This window comes from Echinops telfairi, unplaced genomic scaffold (assembly GCF_000313985.2).
Source record: "Echinops telfairi isolate 266 unplaced genomic scaffold, ASM31398v2 ScPeMD7_23;HRSCAF=83, whole genome shotgun sequence".
Lineage (NCBI taxonomy): Eukaryota > Metazoa > Chordata > Mammalia > Afrosoricida > Tenrecidae > Echinops > Echinops telfairi.
In genome coordinates this window covers 21,927,958-21,950,383 of record NW_022103920.1, presented here as the reverse complement: position 1 = coordinate 21,950,383, position 22,426 = coordinate 21,927,958, and the positions used below count along the sequence as shown (strand labels likewise).

Sequence of the window (22,426 nt, the reverse complement as noted above, 5' to 3'; positions counted from 1 at the left end):
GCTGCATCAGAGTAACTCCATGCGGATTCTCCTTGGGGATGTCTTACAGAAAGTGAGCCTTGCCAGCTGAAGCAGGGAACTGGCTAAGGCAGCTGCTCCCTGGTCTGACCATCACAAAGCAAGAGACCCGAGAACTCAAAAGTCGAGGCTCACCGAGTCATTTATCCCTCCGCCTTTTATTGTGTTTATTGGCCAGGTTGGCACAATAAACTACCTCAGTCACTTTGAAGAATTCATCCCCAATGACTCCTTTCATTTCTCTGTTGGCACCCTATTCTTCTTATTAAAACTGGTAAGCAGGCTTGGGTTGGTAGCTGGAGCCTATAGGGTGTCTTCTCTCACTTCTTGGGTAGTCCTGCAGAAATACATCCGTCTCCAATTACTTAGCACTTAAATCTTTTTCAACGATTGGCCCTAGAGAGAATTCCAGATTCATCCAAGGTTCCATACGCAACAAGAATTTTTTAAAAGACATAAGAATCACAAAGTGCTGCTTGGAGATCATCTTGACTTTAGCAAATGACATGAATGGGTTTGAAAAACTTTGGGAGTAAATGGAATTAAAATTTAACGGGCTTTTCCCATGTACTTTTGGAAGCCCTCCCGTACAGTTAAAATGTGTTCTCATAACTTGATTCCATTTTGTCACGAATTACAGAACAATAACAAACACCACTGCCAGCGAGTGGATCCTGGCTCACAGCCACCCTGTAAACAGGAGTGAAAGGACTCCCGAGGGTTTCAGAGGCTGTACAACTTCACGTGGGCAGAAAGCCTCATTGTCCCCCTCTGTGGCTGGTGGGTTTGAACGGCCCACCTTGCAGGTATCACCCCAGCACATAACCCATTATGCCACCAGGAGTTGGCGAGAAAACATTTTGAGTTGTAGTTCAAGCTGCAATTGGGCCACAAGGGGGCAGTGGTTTCAAAAAACGGGAGCTATAGAGATAAGAAATGAAATAATACTAGCAAATCGAGGAAAACGTATAAATTGTTGAACTTGTGAACCAGACGCTCTAATCATGATGAAACAAAATTGTAAAAGGATGGAGTCTGGAGTTCTGATGTAGAGTGTTATTGCTGGAAGGAAACCAAGAGATGTCTCTGTCAGAGTCAATTGCACTGGTTCGCTTTTGTCTTCCTTCACATAAAACCTGATGGTGAGGGTGGTGCCGGACCAGGCTGCGTTTCTTTGGGGGGAGTGGGGGGGGGGGGAAGGGGGGGGGGGGGGGGGGGGGGGGGGGGGGGGGGGGGGGGGGGGGGGGGGGGGGGGGGGGGGGGGGGGGGGGGGGGGGGAAGATAGCTATGAGTCGGGACACACTCACCAGCCCCTAACAACAGCCATGAAAACCCTGTGCGTGGACAGGGACGGGGGAGGTGTGGCCCTTCTGTAAGCCAGCAGTCACCATGATAATCCTGCCCACACTTTCCTCAAGGCCAGCAGCCCCATTGTTGGATGAAGGCCAGCAGGAACAAGCCTCCTGTGACAACAGTGCGGCAAGGACGTGCTGGGGACAGCCATCTGACATAGAAACACGAAGAGGCTACTGAGATCCCTCAGAGCCCTGCCCCAGGCTCAAGATGCTCCGCATTCTCTCTCCGCTCTCAGGAGGACCTGCAGCTCCCCTGTCTCGGGCATACTGAGAAACATTCACCCTGCTTGCTCCCCCACCGGCCTGTCCCAGAGTGATCGGCTCCAAGCTGCCACTGGAGGGGACAAACTGGGTGCCCTTGGGTTGGTCCCGCGGCGTTGTAGTCTCAGATGAGGCTGGGAGAGTCACCAGTCCGCTGTGGAGCGGACGTTTGCAGGTTGATCCCTGAAGGTCACCAACAGCCGGTCCGGGGCAAGGCTGCACCTCCAGGCTGGGATCTGGGTGAGTCCCCACACCCATTTCTGTGGTGCTCCGGAACCAAGACACGCTGGAAGTTGTTTCCACGGTGTGGAATGGGGTGGGTAGGCACAGGAGGGGGCCTGAGAGCGCCTACTGTCTTTTCAGATTGGGCAGGGCTTAGTCTGCTTGTCCAGCAAGGAGGGTCCCATCTGGCTTAGTGGAGCTGGGTCAGCAGTGAGAAATTGCCACCAGCGGTGCCCCGGAGAAAGACAAGGCCTTCCATGCTGGTAAAGAGTGACAGCCTCACAAGCCCCCAGGGGCAGATCGACCCTGTCCTATGGGTCCCTGTGCGTCCAGATCAACGCCATTGCCGTGAGAGGTTCAGTTTCTCGTCTCGAGGCATGTGGAATAAGTGTCATTTCATTCCCCCGGGGCTTCTTTGTGTTGCTTCTGTTCTGATTTTCTGTTGCATCACCCCTAAGTCTTCCGTACCTTCCCTACAACTGTTTTAAGGGGCTTCCTTTTTCAGGCACTTTGGTCGCCTTACAAGTGCTGCGTGTTCCTTTCGCTTTGCAAATGTGAGGGCGAGCGGCAACTGAGAGCGAGGTGTGGCCGCCACCTGGTGGGCACCCACGGGATTGCATTTCTGAAGGCTGTGGGACCGAATTGTGATTTTTGCAGGACGTGAGAGTCCATTTGTTTCACAGAAGCAAGCCCATTGAGTTTCCACCTGGCTCCAGGACTGCTGATAAAGAGACACCCAGGGTATCCCAATTTAGTGGGGAAACCGGTCTATACCACCATCACCACCACTACCACCACCCCGGGATGCGTGTTAACCAATTAGAAGAGAGAACAAAGGGCCAATGGAAGAAAGAGGGTGGGCATTTCTATGAAACTAGGCACGCTACATATGGGCTGGGCGACAGGAAAAGTGGCCAGTGAATCGGTCTCACAAGCATAATACTTTCCTACAACTTGAATTACTGTGCAAAGAGGACCACAAGTGGGAAGGGTGCTGCATGTACAAGCCTTCGTGTCCTCACAGCGATACAGCGAAGCAGTAAGCCTTCCGGGCGGCCCGAAACTCTCCTACAGGAAACTTCCGTTGATGCCCCTTAGAAGGTGCTGCCAGACGCAAGGAGCCTCTGGTCGACCAGCGCTGGCTCCTGGCCGCAGCCCTTTGCCCATGTGGGGTGGGGTGGAGTGGAGGCAGCTGAGGGACCAGCAGCGGGGCACTGAGGATGCCCACAGCTACAAGAGTCAAGACAGGGCCAACTCCACACACCACCGAGGGCTGGTCTCCTCACACCAGACAGGGAACCATTTCCAGCTGCAGAGTCAAAGGCAGCCAGGTGGGGCAGTCCCCCTGGGTGGGCAGTACCAACGCGGTTAACCAGGGAGACGGGCCCAGGAGAGGCCGGCTTGTACACACACCTCTTTCCTCCTTCGGGTTTGTACAACTGGAAAGACAGCCTCCCTTCACACTGTAGTGACCCCCCCCTCCAAATGGACAAGCTATTTGCTTCCACTTCTGCTGCCTGCCGGCAGAGAACATTCAACCATTATGAAGTACCCTTCTCACCTCCAAAGAAAGGCACGTGGCCTTAGAGCAGGTGGAGGATGAGGGGCCTATCTCCACCAACTCAATCCAAATAATGAGGTCAGGTGTGCTGAGATGACAATGGAGCCCACACCAGGCCAGGGCACTAATGAACCTACAGCGGTACCAAGACTGTGTACTCATAGAGTTAAAGGGGGAAAAACAAACAAACTGCCATCCAGGCGATGCTGACTCAGAGTGACCCTGTAAGACAGGGTAGAACTGCCCTGTGACGTTCCCAGACTGTACCTGCCAACAGCAGTGGAAAGCCCCATCTTTCTCCCAAAGATTAGCTGGTGGTTTCGAACTGATGACCTTTTAGAATACAGTCCAATTCATAACCACTGTGCCACCAGGCCTCCTTGGGGTTAGAGAAAGGGCCTCCAACCCCAAGAAAGCCTTTCTTCCTTCCTTTTAAGCAGGTCATGGGAGATGACCCTGAACCCACGGGTTAAGTAGATCCTGGAAAGCCCAACAACTCCCAGTTCATCATCAGGACATGCATGTCTTAAAGTGCCCTCAACACTGGGGGGAAACTGCCAGCGCTGGTGGGAAGTGTCCGCGTGCCTTTGGCGCAGTTGCTTTAATGTGTTCAACAACCACACGCGGACAGAAGGAAAAGCAAGGGATGCAACAGAAGGTGGTGTTAGCGGCCAACAGTAGTCCCACCGCCAGAACTGGGGCGAGAGGGCCACGCTAGGCAGTGACCGATATACCTTTTGCCAAGTACAGGCTCACTGGACGCATGGATGCACAAACTAGAAAGGTACTCGGTTACAGGCCTGACTCTCTAAGGGAGTCGAAAGCCTTGTCTTTCTCCTGAGGCGTGGCTGGTGGCTTCCAACTGCTGATCTTATTATGGCTAGCAGCCCGACTTGCAGAGACTCCTGAAATACCTTGAACCCCTACCCCGTGCTCAAGACCCCTATAAATCCCCTTTTCCTTCTCTCCTGGGGGAGGCAGTCTCAGGAGGTCCCTGGATCCCCAGTGTCTCCTGTAGATCCGTGCCTGAAACCTCGTAATCAAGTAGACCAACCAACCCTCTCGGAGTGACTGGCGACTCGCTGTTTGTGCTCACGCGTACATGAAATACATCTATTCTGCTTCAATGCAGAAATGCTTGATAACGTTATTTGCTTTAGAACAAATTGTAGGGCTTCTCACTTTACAAAGCACTCTTACACATGTCTTCATGTGCCTTCTGCACTATATGGGGCTCTCTGGAGGAGACGTGCAGAAAAAGATGAGCTCCCTTTCGTGGATGAAGACAGAGGCAAGAGGAAAGGAGGGGTGTCTTTTCCAGGCTCACAGCACTGAGAGGTTGGAAGCGGAACCTCATCCAGCAGACTTTGTTTTGTCTTTCACGGTGGCCTGTTGACCCGACAAGAACAACGGTGGTGTCCCGCGTGTCTTCATCTATGAGTTTTGGAACATGATCAGAACCCAGTTCTGAGCCAACAGAACTTGAGTCTCACGTTTGCCAGTTTGGCCTGGCTGACAGTGAGTGCCCTCTGTCAGCCAGCTGACACTTCTGACAGAGAAAGTTCAAGGAGAAATGACACTCGGGGAGCAGAGAACCGCTTTCCAGAGGTCAACGAGTCAGACAAAGGGGAAGCAGCCATCCAGACTGCGTGCAGTCGTGAGCCCTGCTGTCAACACTTTGAGCCGTCACTCGGAGCAATTTGGTTCACGCTGCTGGGTAGACCCGGTCAGGCTTAGATCCTCAGTAAACAGCATGGTGCTAGATTGAGATTTAAAGGGGCCCAATCTCGGACACTAGGAATGTATTAAACTAGAGAGGAAAGCCTGATCTGGGTGATAGAAAAGACCACGTAGTGACATCCACAAATCCGATGTACACAAGGCTATAGTAAGAAAAGGTGCTTACATGACTCTTATGGGTGATCGAAGAGAGGTCTAAGAATATATTTCCTCGGATTCATTTTCCTGCTCAACTGAAGTAAGGCGTGAGGCTACGTCTTATTTCTAAAAGTCCTGCACGTCATCGCGAGACGGCATGCGTAATGCCCTCACACAACGTCACCACTTTCAGGCATCCAGGGAGGTAGCGCACTCATTTGTGACTGTTCCTTCTGGTGTAGCAGGCACAGCGACCCAAGTAAGGGGCCTTGGTGGCACTGTGGGCTAAGCATGTGACAGGAAGGAGCATGTGACGGAGTGCAAGTAGGAGCATTCGAAGTCCGTGGGATATTCAGGTGATTAAACCCATGCTCTCATGTCCATTCCAGCTAACAGGGGACAGGAGGACGGTCCCTGAGGGTTTCCCAGACTGGCAGTCTCTCCAGGGGCTGACAGCCTCATCTTTCTCCCATGGCATGGCTGGTAGGTTCAAACCACCAACCTTACAATTAGTAGTCCTGTGCTTAATGCCCAGCACCACCAATTCAAATTATATGTCATTCCCAAAAGCCTTTGTGGAAGTGATATTTCAGCCGAGTCTGGAAGGTGGGCAGTGGGGAGAGGATTCTGGGATGAGGAGCCATGTATTCAATACCCTAAGGAGGGACTGCTTCAAGTGTCCAAGTAACAGAAGCTTTCAAGGCGTCAGTGACTAGGAGCCACGCTCTAAGAAGTAGTAGGTAAAAGTCAACGTGCAGAGAGACAAGGCATCCGCTGAGGAGCAGGAGGCGCCAGATGGCTGGCTGGCAGGATTAAATTCAACTATGCCTGCACCAATTCTCAAACCAGAGAACTGGTAGGGACAATCATCTCTTTATCTCCCAGGGATGAGGATCAAGGGAGATAACATATGAAAATGGTCACATCTGCTGGGCCGTGTGCACATTTTATCTATTAATTATGAATGTCAAAGTTTAACCCACTTCATTCTGCCTTCATTCTTATCCCAATGGTAAGAAGTCATTCATGTCTTTGGTACTTGAATTTGAGGCACAGTACATCTTCCTAAAACAGCAAAGCCTTTCTTTTGTCTTTGGTATAACCCAGTCTCCCTACTCATGAAAAGTAGTAATTCAAAAATGCAAATTGTATGCGAAGCCGGCATCAAACTTACGTTCCAGCGCGTTATAAAGGAGTTCAAAATCTTCCCGTACTTTAGGGTTATGCCTCCGGTAGTAGTCCATTCTCATCCACTCTTCCTTTTCTCTCCTCTTCCTCAGTTCTTCTTGCAATTCCCACTCCATCCTCAACTTCTTCTGTCTTCGTAACTCCTCGACAACCATTTTAGCACGCCACCGCCTGTAGTGAGTCTGCAGCACCAAGACCTGACGTGAAATGCAGGGAAACCGAGAAGGCTGTGGTGAGCTTTCCATCAATGCAAAAAGGCAAGACTAAACTACCGAGAGCCACGTGCAGTGTGAGCGTGAGCAGGGGACAGGAGGAAGAAGAAGGGAAGGAGAGCAAAGAAACAGGAGGCAAGGGCTATTTATAGGTATAGGCACATAAATATATAGATATATCAGTTTATAATGATAGGGATATAGGTCAATGTACATGTTATTTATATGCAAAGTATTATAATAGCAGACGGACTTTGGGCCGCTACTCAAGGACTCCCTAAACACAAGAACACTTTGTTCTAATAACCTGGCACTCTTTGATACTCACCTTCCAGACACGATCGCTGAAGACAAAATGGGTGCCTAAGCAAATGTGGTGAAGGAAGCTGATGGTGCCAAAAGATACAGTGTCTCAGGCTTGAAGTTAAACAAGCAGCCATCTAGCAGAGAAGAAACAAAGCCCACATGGAAGAAGCACACCAGCCTGTGTGATTATAAGGTGTCAATGTGATCGGTATCAGGTATCAAAAGATCCAAAACAATTGTATTGATGCGAATGAGGTGGGTCAAAGTGGAAACCCAAAGCCCATCTGTAGACAATTAGACATCCCTTCACAGAAGGATCACAAGGAAGGGATGAGTCAACCAGGGTGAAGTATAGCACGGGTGAAACATAACATTCCTCTAGTTCAGCAGTTCTCAACCTGTGGGTCATGACCCCTTTGGGAGTTGAACGACCCTTTCACAGGGTCACCTGATTCATAACAGTAGCAAAACTACAATTATGAAGTAGCAATGAAAATAATTTTATGGTTGGGGGGATCACCACAACATGAGGAACTGTATTAAAGGGTGGTGGCATTAGGAAGGTTGAGAACCACTGCTCTAGTTCTTTAATGCTTCTTCCCTCCCCACCCCACTATCATGACCCCAGTCCTATCTTACAAATCCGGCTAGACCAGAGTATTTACATTGGTACAGATAAAAGCTCTTGACACATGGAATCCAGGACAGATAAACCCCTCAGGAACAGTAGTGAGAGTAGCGATAATATCAGGAAGGAAGGCGGGGTGGTGGGGATGGGAGGGGGGGGGAGAAGAACTGATCAAAAGTTTGGATATACAACCCCCACCCCCAGGAGGACAAATAATAGAAATTTGGGTGAAGGGAGACAACAGGTAGTGTAAGATGAGAAATTAAAATAATAATATATAATTCATCAAGGATTCAGGAGGGTGGGAGAGGGAGGGGGAAAAAAAGAGAAGCTGATACCAAGGGTTCAAGTTGACATAAAATGTTTTGGAAATTATGATGGCAACATATGTCTAAGTGTGCAAAATACAGTTGAATTATGGATTTTTATAGGATCTGTAAGAACCCCCCCAATAAAATGATTAATAAAAATAAAATAAAACAAACAAAAAAGATTTAAATTTCTATTGAGAAAAAAAAATCTTTTTTTGAGTCTAGTTTTAATTCCAAGTCAGATATTCTCAATACACTAGAACCTAACAATACACCACAACCCAAAGCCCTTCAATAAGGAACACTGTAGCTATTTAACTTTGAAAGCAACCAATGGCCCATTCAAGGGAGTTACAGGGTTTGAGAGGTGAGAGGGACAACCAGTATAACGCCTAACAGTGCAGGCTCTGCAGTAAACTAGTTTGAATCTCCACTCTGCAACTCACTAGTGGGTGATCTGGGCTCAGTCGCTTGCCTTCTCAGGTGCCTCTTTCTGTGAAGCAGTGGCCATAGCAGTAGGCAGGCAAAGTGCTTAGCCCAGCGTCAGGACTATCACAAACTCAAACCCAAACCAAACTCGCTGCCATCCAGTTGATTCTGACTCACGGCGCCCCTGCAAGAGCAGGGTAGAACTGTCCCTGTGGGTTTCTGGGCCTGTAACTCTTCGTAGGAGCAGATAAGCCTCGTCTTTCTCCCGTGGAGGGGCTGGTGGTTTCAAACTGCTGACCCGTCAATTAGCAGCCCAGTGCATCACCAACCACAATGCCACCACAAGTCCCCAGTAAATATTCGTTGTTGTTATGAACATTCCTTGTCTAGCTTCTCTTAGTTATCATTAGCTTAGGCTCATGCTTATAACAAAACTGGATTTCCCAAACTCACTGTGGCTAAACTACGTGGGAGTGCTCGAAGGCAGGGTGAGCCAAAGGGAGGCTTCAGAAAACAGAAAGGGACTGATTTCACTTTGAGGGTTATCAGTCCTGTCGAAGGGCCCGGGCACTGTACTTGACCCTCCAAGAGTTTGCAATACAGCTCACTGAGTCTGCCATCCAGACAGGAACAGAGGCTGCCACATCCTCTTCCTTCACACTCAGCCGGATAAATGCAGAACATTCCATCAGAAAGATGCCAATAAAGAACCTGGATCATACCAAAGGCCACCCCCCCACCAGGAATAAAAACTTTAAAGAACCCCCTCAAGAAAAGAGTTGGATGGAGTCAGTTGCTGAAGGCCCTTTAGTCCAAGCACACCCCAGAGAAGCAAGTTAGGGTTTTCAGAAATGGCTCCAGGGCTGCTGTGAGCCCCTGAACTGAGGAATGCTTGACACAAAGTAGGGGAGCGGGGACACAGTCTTCAGGTGACTGCTGGATAAACACAAGAAAGACAGGCCCCTCTAAAACATTTAGGCACAAGACACCCAGGCAAGAGTCCTTAATGTCCCCAAAAGCTGGTAACGCCCTGGACAGCTAGATGTTCCCCTTATCCAGACAACTAGCTCCTCCCGGGATCAGCCTCATCCATCACCTGCGACTGTGGGGGTCAAACTGTGGTAAACACACATGCTGCCGGTATACTGAACGTTAGCAATGTATAATTCATTCCCTGGGACCATGCACCTGAGGACAGACGAACATTTGACAAGAGCCAACAAAATGGAAAGCTCCTCCCTCCCCCGAAGCCCAGAAGGGCAGGGGATGGGAAACAGAATCGTTGAAGTATCATTTCCCCAACTAGCAGGTTAGCATCCTCTGGAAAACTACTAGAAATGCAGGCTCTCAGGCCCGACCCCAGGCCTAAGGAGCCCTGGTGGTGCAGTGAGTTATACATCGGGCTTGTAACACCAAGGTCAGCAATTAGAACCAGCCAGGTGCTCTGTAACGGGGTGGGGGTGGGGGGTAGCTGAGGTAGTCTGCTCCCATAGTCGCAGTCTCAGAAAACCAAATCACAGGGGCGGTTCTACCCTGTCCCAGAGGGTGACTAAGTCAGGATGGCAGACTGAGTCTCCACACCGATTGAATCAGAAACTCGGGGGCAAAGCGCACTACTTGATAGTATAGTTAGCAAAGCCCTCCCTTGAGGGGACTCGGATGTATGCTGAAGTTCTCTGCGCACTCTGCTAGAGCAAAGCAAACAAGACCGCAGTAGCCACGGTCAGCATTCTCAGACAGAAAGGACAAGCGATGAAATCACTATAAAAGCACAAGCAAAAGCTTGTGACGACTAGAATTCTTATTTTTATTGTTAAAAAATGAACAACCTCGAGACTGGGTATTAGCTCAAGTGCGGTAACGAGGCATCAAACACACAGACTTAAAAGACGGGTTTTAGCAGCAGTCTAGCTCTGGAAGGGCTTCCTGTGTGTGAATCCCAGATGCCCAGGAAAAGCGGAGGAGAACAGAAGACTCGAGACCCAATTGCTCCCAATACCCAGAGTGGCACACGTGCCGGTCCTTTTCCTCCCGTTGTCCAGGTCTCGGTCACACACCTGACGTGTACGATACAAGACAGCTACGATGAAATGTCTTCACGGGGTCAGCGGTGTGCACAGCGGTGTCACAGCTCTGTGACAACCGAGAGGAGAACGGTGGCTGTCGGTGGGACACGAATTCTGATGAATCCAGTCTACTGTCAGCAGATGTGCAGAACACAAAGAGAATTCACAAACTGAAAAGTCATGTGAGAAACCCTTTAGAATGCAAGGCGAAGGTCAAAATGATTTCTTTTAAAAGAAAGAAAGTTAAAAAAGACAAGGAAGATTCATCCAGACATTCCCAAATAATGTCTGGTACAAGTGCCAACAGACAGGGTGAAGAAAGTTGATTAGGGAAATGACTCCAAACAATTGTGCAATTGTGATGGATGTTATTGAACTGTGGAATAGTACGACATATGTATTAAATCCCAATTAACAATACAAATAAAATTAAGTATTTCTAAGGCTTTGTAGTCCTAAAAAAAACCCCACAAGAATCTTTTCTAAATGGAAAGGAAGACAGGAGTGTTCAGACAGCAAGAGCCCAACCAGTCTCAAACCCATGACAGTGAAGTTTCAACATGCCAGGGACAAAATGGAAATCCTAAAAGCTTCCGGGGAAGAAAAAGAAAAGAAGAAATGAGTTAACATCAAACCCTTCATCAGAAATAGCATCAAAGTTAGGAGGAAAGTTATTTTCGAAAGAAGGTTGAAGCTAACTTCTGACACCCACACAAACTGAAATTCCGCAGAAGGGCTTAGGGCAGTGAGGACTTGGATGGCTTTGCTGCGAGGAAAATCTCGGGGCAGGGGTGGGATAAAAACGTTCCAGCAGGGAAAATGTTCAAGTCAGGAGCTCTGGTGGTGTAGGTGTTGGGCTGTTAACTGAAAGGTGTGCAGTTCGAAACACCAGCCGCCCTGTGGGAGACAGGCGTGGCAGTCTGCTTCCGTGAAGATGACAGCTTTGGAAATCCTGTGGGCCGCTCTGCGCTGTCTAAAGGGTGGCTATGAATCGGAATCAACTCGAGACGGGTTTCTCCCACGGGGACAATATATCTGAGGGGGGAAACGATAGCAGGAAGCAAAAATCTCACAAAGAGGGATGATAAATGCATTCTGATTTTTAAAATACATGTTCTATGAGTGAAAATATATAACACAACAATCTGAAATCATAATGGCATGTGATGTGTTACTACCCTGTGTTGTTGTGGCTGTTAGGTGCCGTCCAGTGGCTTCCCACCCATAGTGAGCTGTGCCCAGCAAAGCACGCCCTGCTGGTGCCGGGCCATGCTCCCAGGTGTTCTAGTGCGCAAGTCCATCGAGGCAGCCCCTGGGCCGCCCATCTCTATCCTAGAGAGCGGAACAAGCTTCCCTAGCTTGCAGGGAAGAAGGGACGAAAATTAAGAAAAGTTCTTGACTTTGTATGAGGACCTAATGGAGCTTAACTAAATACACATCTGATATGTAAATATTTCATGTGTGGAAATTTTTAAGTAACCATTTGACAAATAAAAATAAAGAATCTACTGCTTAGTTTTGAGAATAAAAGATGAGAATGAACAGTTGAACCACACCAATACATTGAAGGAACTGCTAATAAATTAAGGGCTAATCAAACAACAAGAATGACTGGCAAGTGTGCAAACACTGTGGTAGGAAATATGCTTCCTCAAACAACCTGGACTAGAAATACCTTAGAAGCCAGCCATCCCTCTGCTTGGTACGTACCCTAAAGAAATAAGGATCAAAGCACAAGCGGCCACATGCACACCCACGTTCATGTCAGCACTGTTCACAATCGCAAGAGGGAACCAACCGAACAGCCCATCACTTTGGATAAACGGCAAACTATGATACACACACAATGGAATACTCTGCGTCACTACAGACCAATGATGAAACTGTGACACACCTCAAGACATGGATGGATTTGGAGGATTTCATGCCGAGTGAAGTGAGTCAAACACAGGAGGGCAAATGCTGTATGGGACTACCGGCATTTTTGAAAAAGCCACAAGATAAAGGTTATCAGACCCAAAGAAGCAGGCTTTGATGGTTACCAGAGGTGGGAAGGAAAAGCAGGCAAGAGGAAGTAACGGGGTAGAGAGTTGACAGGGGTCAACTTGATGAAGGGGAACATAATAGCCGATGACAAGGAGATGGCAGGGGTGGGAAGGGTAGGACGCATGGCAAGCTAATGGGTGGCTGACAAATTGCTAACATTGGAGAATACAAAAATTAGGATCTGATACGTGAAGCCCCATCGAAGTGACAATAACAAGTTTAAAAACGAATGAGCAGTAAGAACACACAGAATGAGATGGCAAGAAAGACTGCAAAATGATCCATCATCTCGACTGAAATCAGAATGACGTGCAACAAATAGTGAGCGCTGCACTGCAAACGCTATGAGCAAAAGAAGCAGGAGGAGGGAACGGGCGGCTGAGGCAAACAGAACTTGGGATTTGAGGAAGTGTCTTCTTCATCCCAGGAGGAGACTGGAGGCAAAGACGGCTGTTATTACAGTGAAATGGAGCTGAACCCACCGGGTCGTGTTGTCCAGCGTAATGAGGTTTGGGGAGGGACACACAGGCTCAGACACGGACACAGAGCAAACGGCCTGTCTACTCGACGCGTGGGAGTCAGCCGCAAGACAAGCCTTCTTACCGCCTGCAGTCTTTCAGCGTGGTATTCCGCTGCTGTGAAATATTTTCCCGGGGTGACCAGCTTGTCAGTCATATTTGACACGTACACACCGATTTTAGTCATCTGTGTCGATGTTGTGTTTACCGTTTGTTGGAGCTTTTTTCTCTCCTGAACGGTCTAAAGGAAAATCGGAAAAATTGAAACAAGCATCCGTGATTTGCAAACACCAATGAGTCAAAGACTTATTTCCCTACAGATTTAAGTTCATGTCACTTATTACCTCAAAGCCAAAACCAAGCTCACTGCTGCGAGTCCATGCCGACACACAGCCACCCCGTAGGACAGGGGAGCACGACACACAGCCACCCCGTAGGACAGGGGAGCACGGCCCCTGTGGCTTTCCGAGACAGTAGCTCTTCACAGGAGTCGGCAGCCCCGTCTTCCTCCCCTTACGTACTGCCTCCAGTGCTGTCTAACCATTTAGAAGAATGTCATTTGATAAACTCTGATCGTACAACGACATCCTTGGTTCGATAGCTTCAGAAACCAAAAGGAAAAGTGCGAGTGTTACCTGGGTCTCCCTGCAAAACACGGTGTTTTTCGCAGGAATCTTTTTAGGGAGAGTCTGCGTCCCAGCATTATGATATTCTATTCCTGTGACCTTATGTCGGAATCCACCGAGAAATGGTTTGTGAAAGTCCGATTTTACAATCTCCACAGGTACCTCCTGGTACTGATCAACGGCTGAGGAGAGAAGACCAAGATGAGTCAAAGTTCACCTAGGGAGGCTCTGACATGCTGTATCCCAGATCTATCAAAGAACTCACCAGTTTCGACTCTGACAGCTATGATTTGAGAACTTTCACGCAGGGCAGCTATTCGTTTGATGGGATATAGATCTGGGTTTTTAGAAGTGATTTCTATTTGTACAACCGCCCGGGGCCTAATGCCATGATGGAGAAGGCTCTCGTGGTTTTTAAGAATTATTCCTTGAAAAAAAGGAGAGAGAAAGGTGATAGTAAGTTTCATGATAAATAAATAACGGGTGTGTATATGTGTATACACATACTCATTTTAAGAGGATGGAAAGTATCAAGGGTAGGGTGCTTGTATGAAGGCATATCAGTTAATACCAAATATAATATCAGTGGTTTCCACCTCTGACCGCAATGCCAGTACATGGATCTCCCCAGTGCCAAGGAGAGCGTGGGGCAAGAAGGCAACAGTATAAAGAAAGGAAACTGCATTCCTCACCACTTGGTAAATGCAAATATGTAAAAGCCATGCAGCTCTGTAGATGTTTGAAAATAACAGCACACTCTACAATATGAGCAGAATCTTATTCTAAAACTCCACTCTAGAAAAAGCCAGGACGTATTCTATTGAAGCATAGCACATAACAACATTGGGGAAGTGTGGTTGTTGTTGTTTTTTAATATCTCTCCCTAGGTACAGAAAGCAGACTCAGAATTCCAAGGAACCCATTTCCTTCTCTTTCTATAACTGAAACAGATACAAATTCATTCATGCTAAGGTGGCATGGTGGCGCCGTCAGGTAAAGCATTGGACTGCTAGCCAGAAGGTTGGCGGTTCAAATCCCCTAGCCGCTCTTCAGGAGAAAGATGAGGCTGCCTGTTCCCATAAAGATTGACAGCCCCAAAAACCCTACATAGAGTGGCTATGACTTTGGAACCATACAACATCAGTGAGATTTTTTTTTTTTTAAGATAGTGATAACTATCAGCTTGGGACTGGGGGCAGGGGGTGGGGGGGTGGGGGTGCGTCAGGGGGAAGGTAGATAGATCATGGTTAGAATGCTGAATTTGTAACTGCATGTGGAGTTAATGGCACCTTTATGTCTCTGTGTGAATTATACTTTGTTTATCCTCCTAAACTTCTCAAACAGTGGTTACTTAAGTCCACTAGGAGCAATTTTTACAATAAATCAGAGCAGACTTTGTTTTTACACCATAAGTACCAAGTGACTTAAACAAGTACTGATGGTCATTTCACATCATTGCTACATTTAGTGGCTTTTATAGACAGGAGACCTGGTGGTGTAGTGGGTTATGCAGTGGCTACAAACCACAAGATCAGTAGTTCAAATCCACCAGCTTCTGAGAGAGAGAAAGATATGGCTTTCTACTCCTGCAAACATTTACAGTTTTAGAAATCTATGGGCACATTTACAGTTTTAGAAATCTACGGGCACCCCTATCCTGTGTCCTACAGACTTGCTAAGAGCTGGAATGGACTCGATGAGTAGGAGTTTGGTTTTATGGTGGACCTTAGAAAGTAGAACTATTTTTTTGTGTGCCAAAATACTTTTTTATCTTGTACTGCTTCACTTTTTGCCACTCTATCCTAGTTTATTCTACAAATTGATTTTAATTTTCTCTCTCTGTTTTAAGGCATCTAAAAGTGTAGTAGCCTTATTGACTGATGCATTTTGCCACAGAAACATGTCTTGATGGAATCTACATCAATTTTCAAGTATTTGGTCTTCTTAAATTAAAATTAGTGATTAGAAAATGGGGGGGAGGATTTGCCATGCTTAGCAATATAGCAGATACTACTCATGGTTCAATATCACACTCCAAATGTTATATGTCAAAAACCAGGATGCTGAATGATAGTGGAAGCCCAAATCCATCTGCAGGGTCCACACATAGATTAAGCCTCCAGTGAATTCCCTCTGGCCACAGTCAAGGGATGTGAATAGCCTTGTTATCAGATAGAGAGCATTGTAGAGATGATTTATAGTACAGTACATATAAACAAAAAAAAAAATCCCCAAACTTATTGTCATTGACTGGATGCAGACTCATAGGGGCCTGGGAGGGCAAGGGCGAATGGCCTCTGTGAGTTTCTAAGACTTTTAGACCATTAATAGGAGTAGAAAACCTTGTTTTTCTCCCTCAGAGCTGATGGTGGTTTCGAACTGCCAAACATTCAGACTACAGCCTAATGCATAATAACCATTACACCACAAGGACTCCTGGCATAACTCTAATAGAGCATTCAAATCATGACTGTCAAGGGTGCTTAGTCAAGAAGCTCTTGGTAGGTTTCAGTAAGCCTCCAAACTTACCGGAAGATGTTATTTGCAGTACATCTGACGGGATACCTAACAAGTGTGAAAAATAATCCTTGAGGTGTTTAAACATGACTTCAACTCGAAAAGGCATGATAATTTCCTGGGCCACAGGAAGGAGCACAACTTTCACTGCAGATAAAAAGGAGGGGAAAGGCATCAGTCATATACAGGCCGGCAAGCTTTCCTTCATAGTAATAATGGGTTAACGGGACTCAAGCAATGTAACTCAGGAAGGTTTGCGGGTAAGAGAACAGGCAAGTGGCACCAAAAATAACACAGCAGAACTTTAAGAAAACAGACATGAAAACGCAACCACCCTTCAGAGACAGAGAAGACAATATCTCGTGCCCCCTATAGGCAATACCTGTGGCAGAAGACTCCTGCCTCGATGACTTCAAAGTCTCCTTAATAGTCCTTATTTCATCCAGAAAGGCCAAGTGGTTGACTGGAGGCGGTGAGGGGGGCCGCATTGGGTACTTGGATTTGGGTAAATCGTGCTCTTCTGGAGGGGCTGGGCTGTACGACCCCCGCGGGGCCCCCACCGCCTGTGCCAGGACGGCTTTGGCATAGTCACTTCCCGGGCTGCTGGAGCTCTGCTCGCCCTGCTCACTTTGCATCTCAGCCCATGCCTCGTGGCCCCCACTGGACAACTGCCATTCTGGGACGTCCTGCTCCTCTGAGACATCGGACTCCGGAGGCTCTTCTGTGGAAGTTGGAATATCGACAATCCCCGAAGCATCACTGGTCTCCTCCGAGGCATCACTCATAGGCTGAGCGCTGGACTTCTCCTGATCAGACATTCTCCTGAAGGGAGAGAGGAGGAGCTCACTGACTACATTCCATTGGGCGACTGGGGGGCTCTCTCAGGAACCCACAGGAGTAAACGGTGACGTGGAGCAAGGTGGTAGTGGAGGAGAAGGTAAAGAGCAGTCAGATGCTGCTTAGGTTTTCCAGGTGGCGCTGTGACAAAAAGAGAAGAACCCAGTTTACCTCCACTATTAGTAGGCTGAGATTGTGCAATTCTTCTTGATATGATTGAACTATTGAATTGTGTGAACTACTGAACTATTAATATGCGGATGAGGTACCAATAAAACTTTATATATATAGTGAGTAACTGGACACTGTAAGTAAAGTAGGTTTGCCGGCAGGTGGGGGATTTGGGGGTGGAAGGAGATTAGATGAGCATTCTATTTGGGACCTGGGCTTGTACTTACGACTTGCTTTTTTATTTAATATAGTTAACATATCTCTACAGAACATGTGATTCTGCCTCAATTGTTTCAACAACAGTAGTTTAATGGCAGGGCTAAGCAACATTATATTCAACTGCTACCCTAGAAGAGACATCTACACGGTAGCCAGTTTTTCAGAACTAAAAATAATGCTATAACCAACACCTGGTACCTCCATCTTCTTACATGTGTGTTAAGTATACTGTTACATATAGTACCAGAATTAGAAGGCATAAGTCAAAGGGCATGCACAGTTTAATTGTTAGTAAGTCTATAAGAAGCACAGCAAAGATTGTAGACACCTGGACACAAGGAGAGAGTCGGGGGTGGGAGGGAGGGCAAGGGGTGAAATTCGAAAGTCCTTTGTGTACTAAGGCCTGAAAATGGTCACTATGGATGGAGCATCAAGATGGGAGGAAGGCTTATCGACAACCTGAGATATGCAGAAGACAACCTTGCTTGCTGAAATTGAGGAGGACTTGAAGCACTTGCTAATGAAGATCAATGATTGAAACCTTCAAAATGATACAACGCAACATAAAGAAAACCAAAATCCTTACAACTGGATGAATAGGTAACCTGATAAACAGAAAAGATGGAAGTTATCAAGGATTGCATCTTGCTTGGATCCACAATCAATGCTCATGGAAGCAGCAGTCAAGTGATCAAATGACTCATTGCATTGGTTTAATTTGCTGCATAAGGCCTCCCTCTAAAGCAGGGGTGTCAAACTGAGGGCCCGCGGGCCGCATGAGGCCCCCAAGGTAATATTTTGTGGACCAAGATGCTCTGAATTAAAATGTAACAAGGGAATTGTGTGTAGGGTTTTGCCTCGATCTCCTCTATGTGCTATTTTCTTCACGGCAATTTTTTCTATTTTCATTTTATTTCAGAGCATCACGGGACACAAAAAATTACCTCAGGAGCCACCAGTTTGACACCCCTGCTCTAAAGTGTTGAAGAGAAAATATATTACTTTGAGAATTAAGGTGTGCCTGATCCAAACTATGATACTTTCGGCTATTTCATATGCATGTGAAAGTTGAACATTGAAGAAAGATCAAAGAAGAATCCATGCAATTGAATTACGGGGCTGGAGAAAAATACTGAAGGTACCAAGGGCTGCCAAAAGAACAAACGAGTCTCTCTTGGAAGTACAGCCAGAATGCTCCTTAGAGGAAAGGATGGTGAAGCTTCATCTCATGTAATTTGGGCATGTTGTCAGGAGTGATCAGTCCCTGAAAAATGCATCATGCTTGGTAAAGTAGAGGGGCAGCAAAAAAGATGAAGGTCTATGTGATAGGTAGGTTTATTGTGCCAACATGGCCAATGAACACATGTGGTATTAATTGAAGGGCAGAGACATCAATGGCTTGGCGAGCCTCTCCTTTCTTGTCTCTTGATCTTTGATCATCGGATCAGTGTGCAGCTGCCTTCTTGTTCTCTGCCTCAATTTTCAAGCTACATTACCTGTGGGACACCCTACCAATGGACTGTGTCACTGTAATTTGAGGTTGTTTACAGGCCTGCTTCACTATGCTACTGGAATATACATCTCGAGCAGGGGACTGTCGGAGCCTGTCATCTGACTGACTGTTAGAGACCTACCTGCCTTGCTGTTTGCTGCCTGTGGCCTGAATTGCTCTACAGAGGACTACCCAGCGGCTATCAAGACTTCAAGGACTGCCAGTGTCTCACAACTGTCTCACGGAAGTGAATTGTACTGAGCCATTTGTACTGCTTTATAGATTAACTGTTTATTTCTTATGTTATCTACCTATATAAATATAAAATTATTAGTGTCCTGGTTTTGTTTCTCTAGAGAACCCTGTCAAACATAGTCTTCAACAAGATGGGCTGATAGTGCAACAGAGCTGCAACAGTGGCACCAAACACAAGAATAACCTTGAACCCATGGCGTTGTGAATTGCCACAGGTCAGAACCAGCTCAATCACGCCGCAACAACTTGGATGGCTAAACGTTTCCCAATGCCAAAGCTGGCCTAAAACACCTTTGATTTCTATATATACTAATTGCTCATTTCCATCAAATTTTCTTCCAAAAAAGGAAGCACCATGAGATAACCCCAAGAACAAGTGCCTTGCTTACTACCTTACACCTTGATCTTGTTTTATGTGAATCTTAATAATTAATTACCTCTTTATTGTGTGTACAAGTATTTCCCATTGTGTGACTTTTGCATGATGCAGCTATAAAGTTTTTTCTTTTTAGGTGATGAAATGTACTGACCTTTTTGCTTATGGGTTTTTCCAAATTTTATGATATGCTTAGAAACACCTTCTCACAATGAAACCTAGATGCACACACACACAACACATAAAAAGGCAGATCTGTGAATCCTGATAGAATACTAGCGACAAAATATACAACGTTGTTGAGTAGAAAAAACAAAGCACAGTGTTAACACTGTTAGAGCTACAACTGTATATTCATACATCTACACAGAACACCTGAGAAGTTGAACTGCGGGACTGGGGCTGGGACTAAGGTGGGCTGGGGGGTGGGGAAGGGGCAGAGGATTTGTATGAGTGAGAGGAAGGTTTCACTGTTCATGATTTTAATCGTTTGAACTTAAAAAAATAATTTATACGTATATGTATTACCTATTGAGTTGTGCATTGTTTTTAACCTTAAAAATAAAGGGGGAAAAGTGGAGTTTCCGATATGATTGGATGCCAAAAAGAGCCCTCTTTTTTACATATAATGTATGGCTACACTTCTAGCTATGGTAAGAAACACCTGGGCTGTGCAGTTTAAGTAGGGATCCAGCCTTGCCTCCTAACAAATGGTCGGGCTTTCTAAGAAGCACGGCCAAGAGGGCGGGCTGCGCAAAACCCGCGAGCCCCCCCCCCCCAGGTATTACGGCAGGGGAGTCACCACCGTAGCTAAACGCCTCCCAGGGAGGGCGCTGGCCTGCCCACACCTCTTGCTTGGACACTATTGCTTCTTAAGCCTCGGGTAGCAGGTGCTGTCCAGCGCCAGCGGCGGGTCCAGAAATGGAGCCTGGGGAGATGAGATACCTGCACACTTGGTAAAGCGCAGGTGGACGAGTCCCGACCGCGCAAGCGGCCCCAGAGCCCCGGCGGGATCAGATCCACACGTGCTCCTCGGAGTCCAGAACCACCGGCTCAGAGGACTCAGAATCTCTCCTCCTACCTGACGGCGAAACAACAACGGCTACTCAGCCGAAACCGTCCCTCTAGCCCTGGCGAAGCTGGGTGGGTACCGACGTCTCTGTTGCCGGCGGTATCTTAGCAACGGCCCTGGAACCGCCCCCTCCAGCCAGGGCACCGCCCCCTAGAGAAGAGGCTGTGCCCGCGCCGAGGATTGAATCGGCAGGGTGAGGGGCGGGGCTACGTCGCACAAGTGGGAGGGGCAACAGAACAAGGAGGAAGGGTGGGCATGCAGCACGAAGGGCTGGGCCAATGAGCAGGGGGAGGCGGGGCGATGGGCGGGGCACGAAGGGCCCTGAGCCGCTGAGCGGCTGACCACCGCTTTTCTCCAAGCCACGTATCTCCTGCAATTGCTTGTTTATAGATATTAGGAATCAGAATCCGAGAAATTGTAACTGTGAGGTGACAGGCAGGACGAGCGCGTACAGTGGTAGATGCGATTGATCTTGTAAAGTTTAGAATTTAGCTCTTAGAGTCATGGGAGCCAGAAGAAAGAGACATGGGGCTACAGAGTATTCCCTTTGTAGGACCAGGGAAGCAGACTTGAGCCCTGAGGTAAACTCTGTGAGCTTTCAAGAGACAGTAAAGCGTTGGGGAAAGATCCTCACCAGTGTTCCTCGTGGAGGGCTATCTTAGAGAGCTATCTCATAAGCACGCTCTCATAGCGTCTTTAAGACAGAAAAAACTCATCCAGTTTCCCCTGTCAATTTTTTGGGAGCAGACATCCTCATCTTTCTCCCTGGGAACAGCTGGTGAGTTGGTTTGAACCCTGACCTTGTGGTTAACAGCCCAATGCTTAACTGATATGTAGTACAGCCAAGGCTAGCGTTTGCATTTACAGTAAAGCTTGTGAGAGTCGGGACTCATGGGATTGTCTTTTTTTCTGGTCAATTTTTCTGCCTTTGACAAAATAAAATAAAATTAATTAAATGCCATTTAATTACTTCTAGACATTCCAGAAGACTGGACTAGCAGGCCCCAAAAGGCCTGTAGATAGACCACTACTGGTATTGATCTTTCATGGGTAGATCAGATGTGATACATGCAAAGGAGAGCTCCCTCAACTCTCCCTTCTCCATCTTCAAAATGAAACGTGCCTTATACTTTACTCGTCACGAGAATCCCTTTGATTTTAACACTTAACTTTCTGAGTCTTCCTTTCAATATTTTTAAAACGTGCAGGGGGGATGAAATTAATCACTGGTTGTCTTCTGAGAGGGATAGCAAGAACGTGCCAGGTTGTGGCTTAAGGGGAGCAGGTGCAGGGAAGAAAGACTGGAGGTGCAGAACGTCAAGTACTTCAGTGTTAACAGGAGGTCTGATAGCACTACATGTTCATATTTTAAACTTGGCTACAGAGGTAGCTTATACAATTCCACCTTATAATAGGAGCCTCATTTAATTGGCTTCCTGGTTGGTCTGTGCGGGAGAAGATAAAGCTGTCAGCTCGTGTAAAGACTTACAGGCTCAGAAACCTACAGGAGCTGTTCTATTCTGTCCTACAGGGTGGCTATGAGATGGTATCCACACCATAGCAGAGAGTTTGGTTTGAGTTTTGGGCAGTCTGTGCTGCTTGGAAAAGTCACCACCATATAAAAATCATATACACACATAGGCACATGCACACATATACATTAGGTTTTGGGGGTTTTTTTTCGGTTACACGAAACACATGTAGTGCAAGCATCAATAAAACAATAGGAAAAAGGAGTAATTTTACAAAAGAATTTACATTTTTTACATTTCATAACAAGTAAATGTATTTTTTCAGAATGTATTCCCTAAATTAAATTGTCTTATAAAACGCCTACCTTTATTTAATCGCAGGATTACATA

General features: G+C 46.9%; 1 protein-coding gene across 1 annotated transcript in view; it reads right to left on the bottom strand.

Moving 5' to 3' along the window:
• Positions 1-16,634, bottom strand: part of IQUB (IQ motif and ubiquitin domain containing) — a 60,035-nt gene extending 43,401 nt beyond the window's left edge. Inside the window, exons 1-6 of the mRNA XM_004707864.2 lie at positions 16,525-16,634; positions 16,155-16,289; positions 13,891-14,052; positions 13,635-13,807; positions 13,085-13,240; positions 6,470-6,680 (exon numbers count right to left, since the gene is read on the bottom strand). Coding sequence (XP_004707921.2) covers positions 6,470-6,680; positions 13,085-13,240; positions 13,635-13,807; positions 13,891-14,052; positions 16,155-16,289; positions 16,525-16,630 — 943 coding nt within the window. The 5' untranslated portion in view covers positions 16,631-16,634. The remainder of the gene's footprint in view (positions 1-6,469; positions 6,681-13,084; positions 13,241-13,634; positions 13,808-13,890; positions 14,053-16,154; positions 16,290-16,524) is intronic.
• Between the last annotated feature and the right edge of the window lie 5,792 nt (positions 16,635-22,426).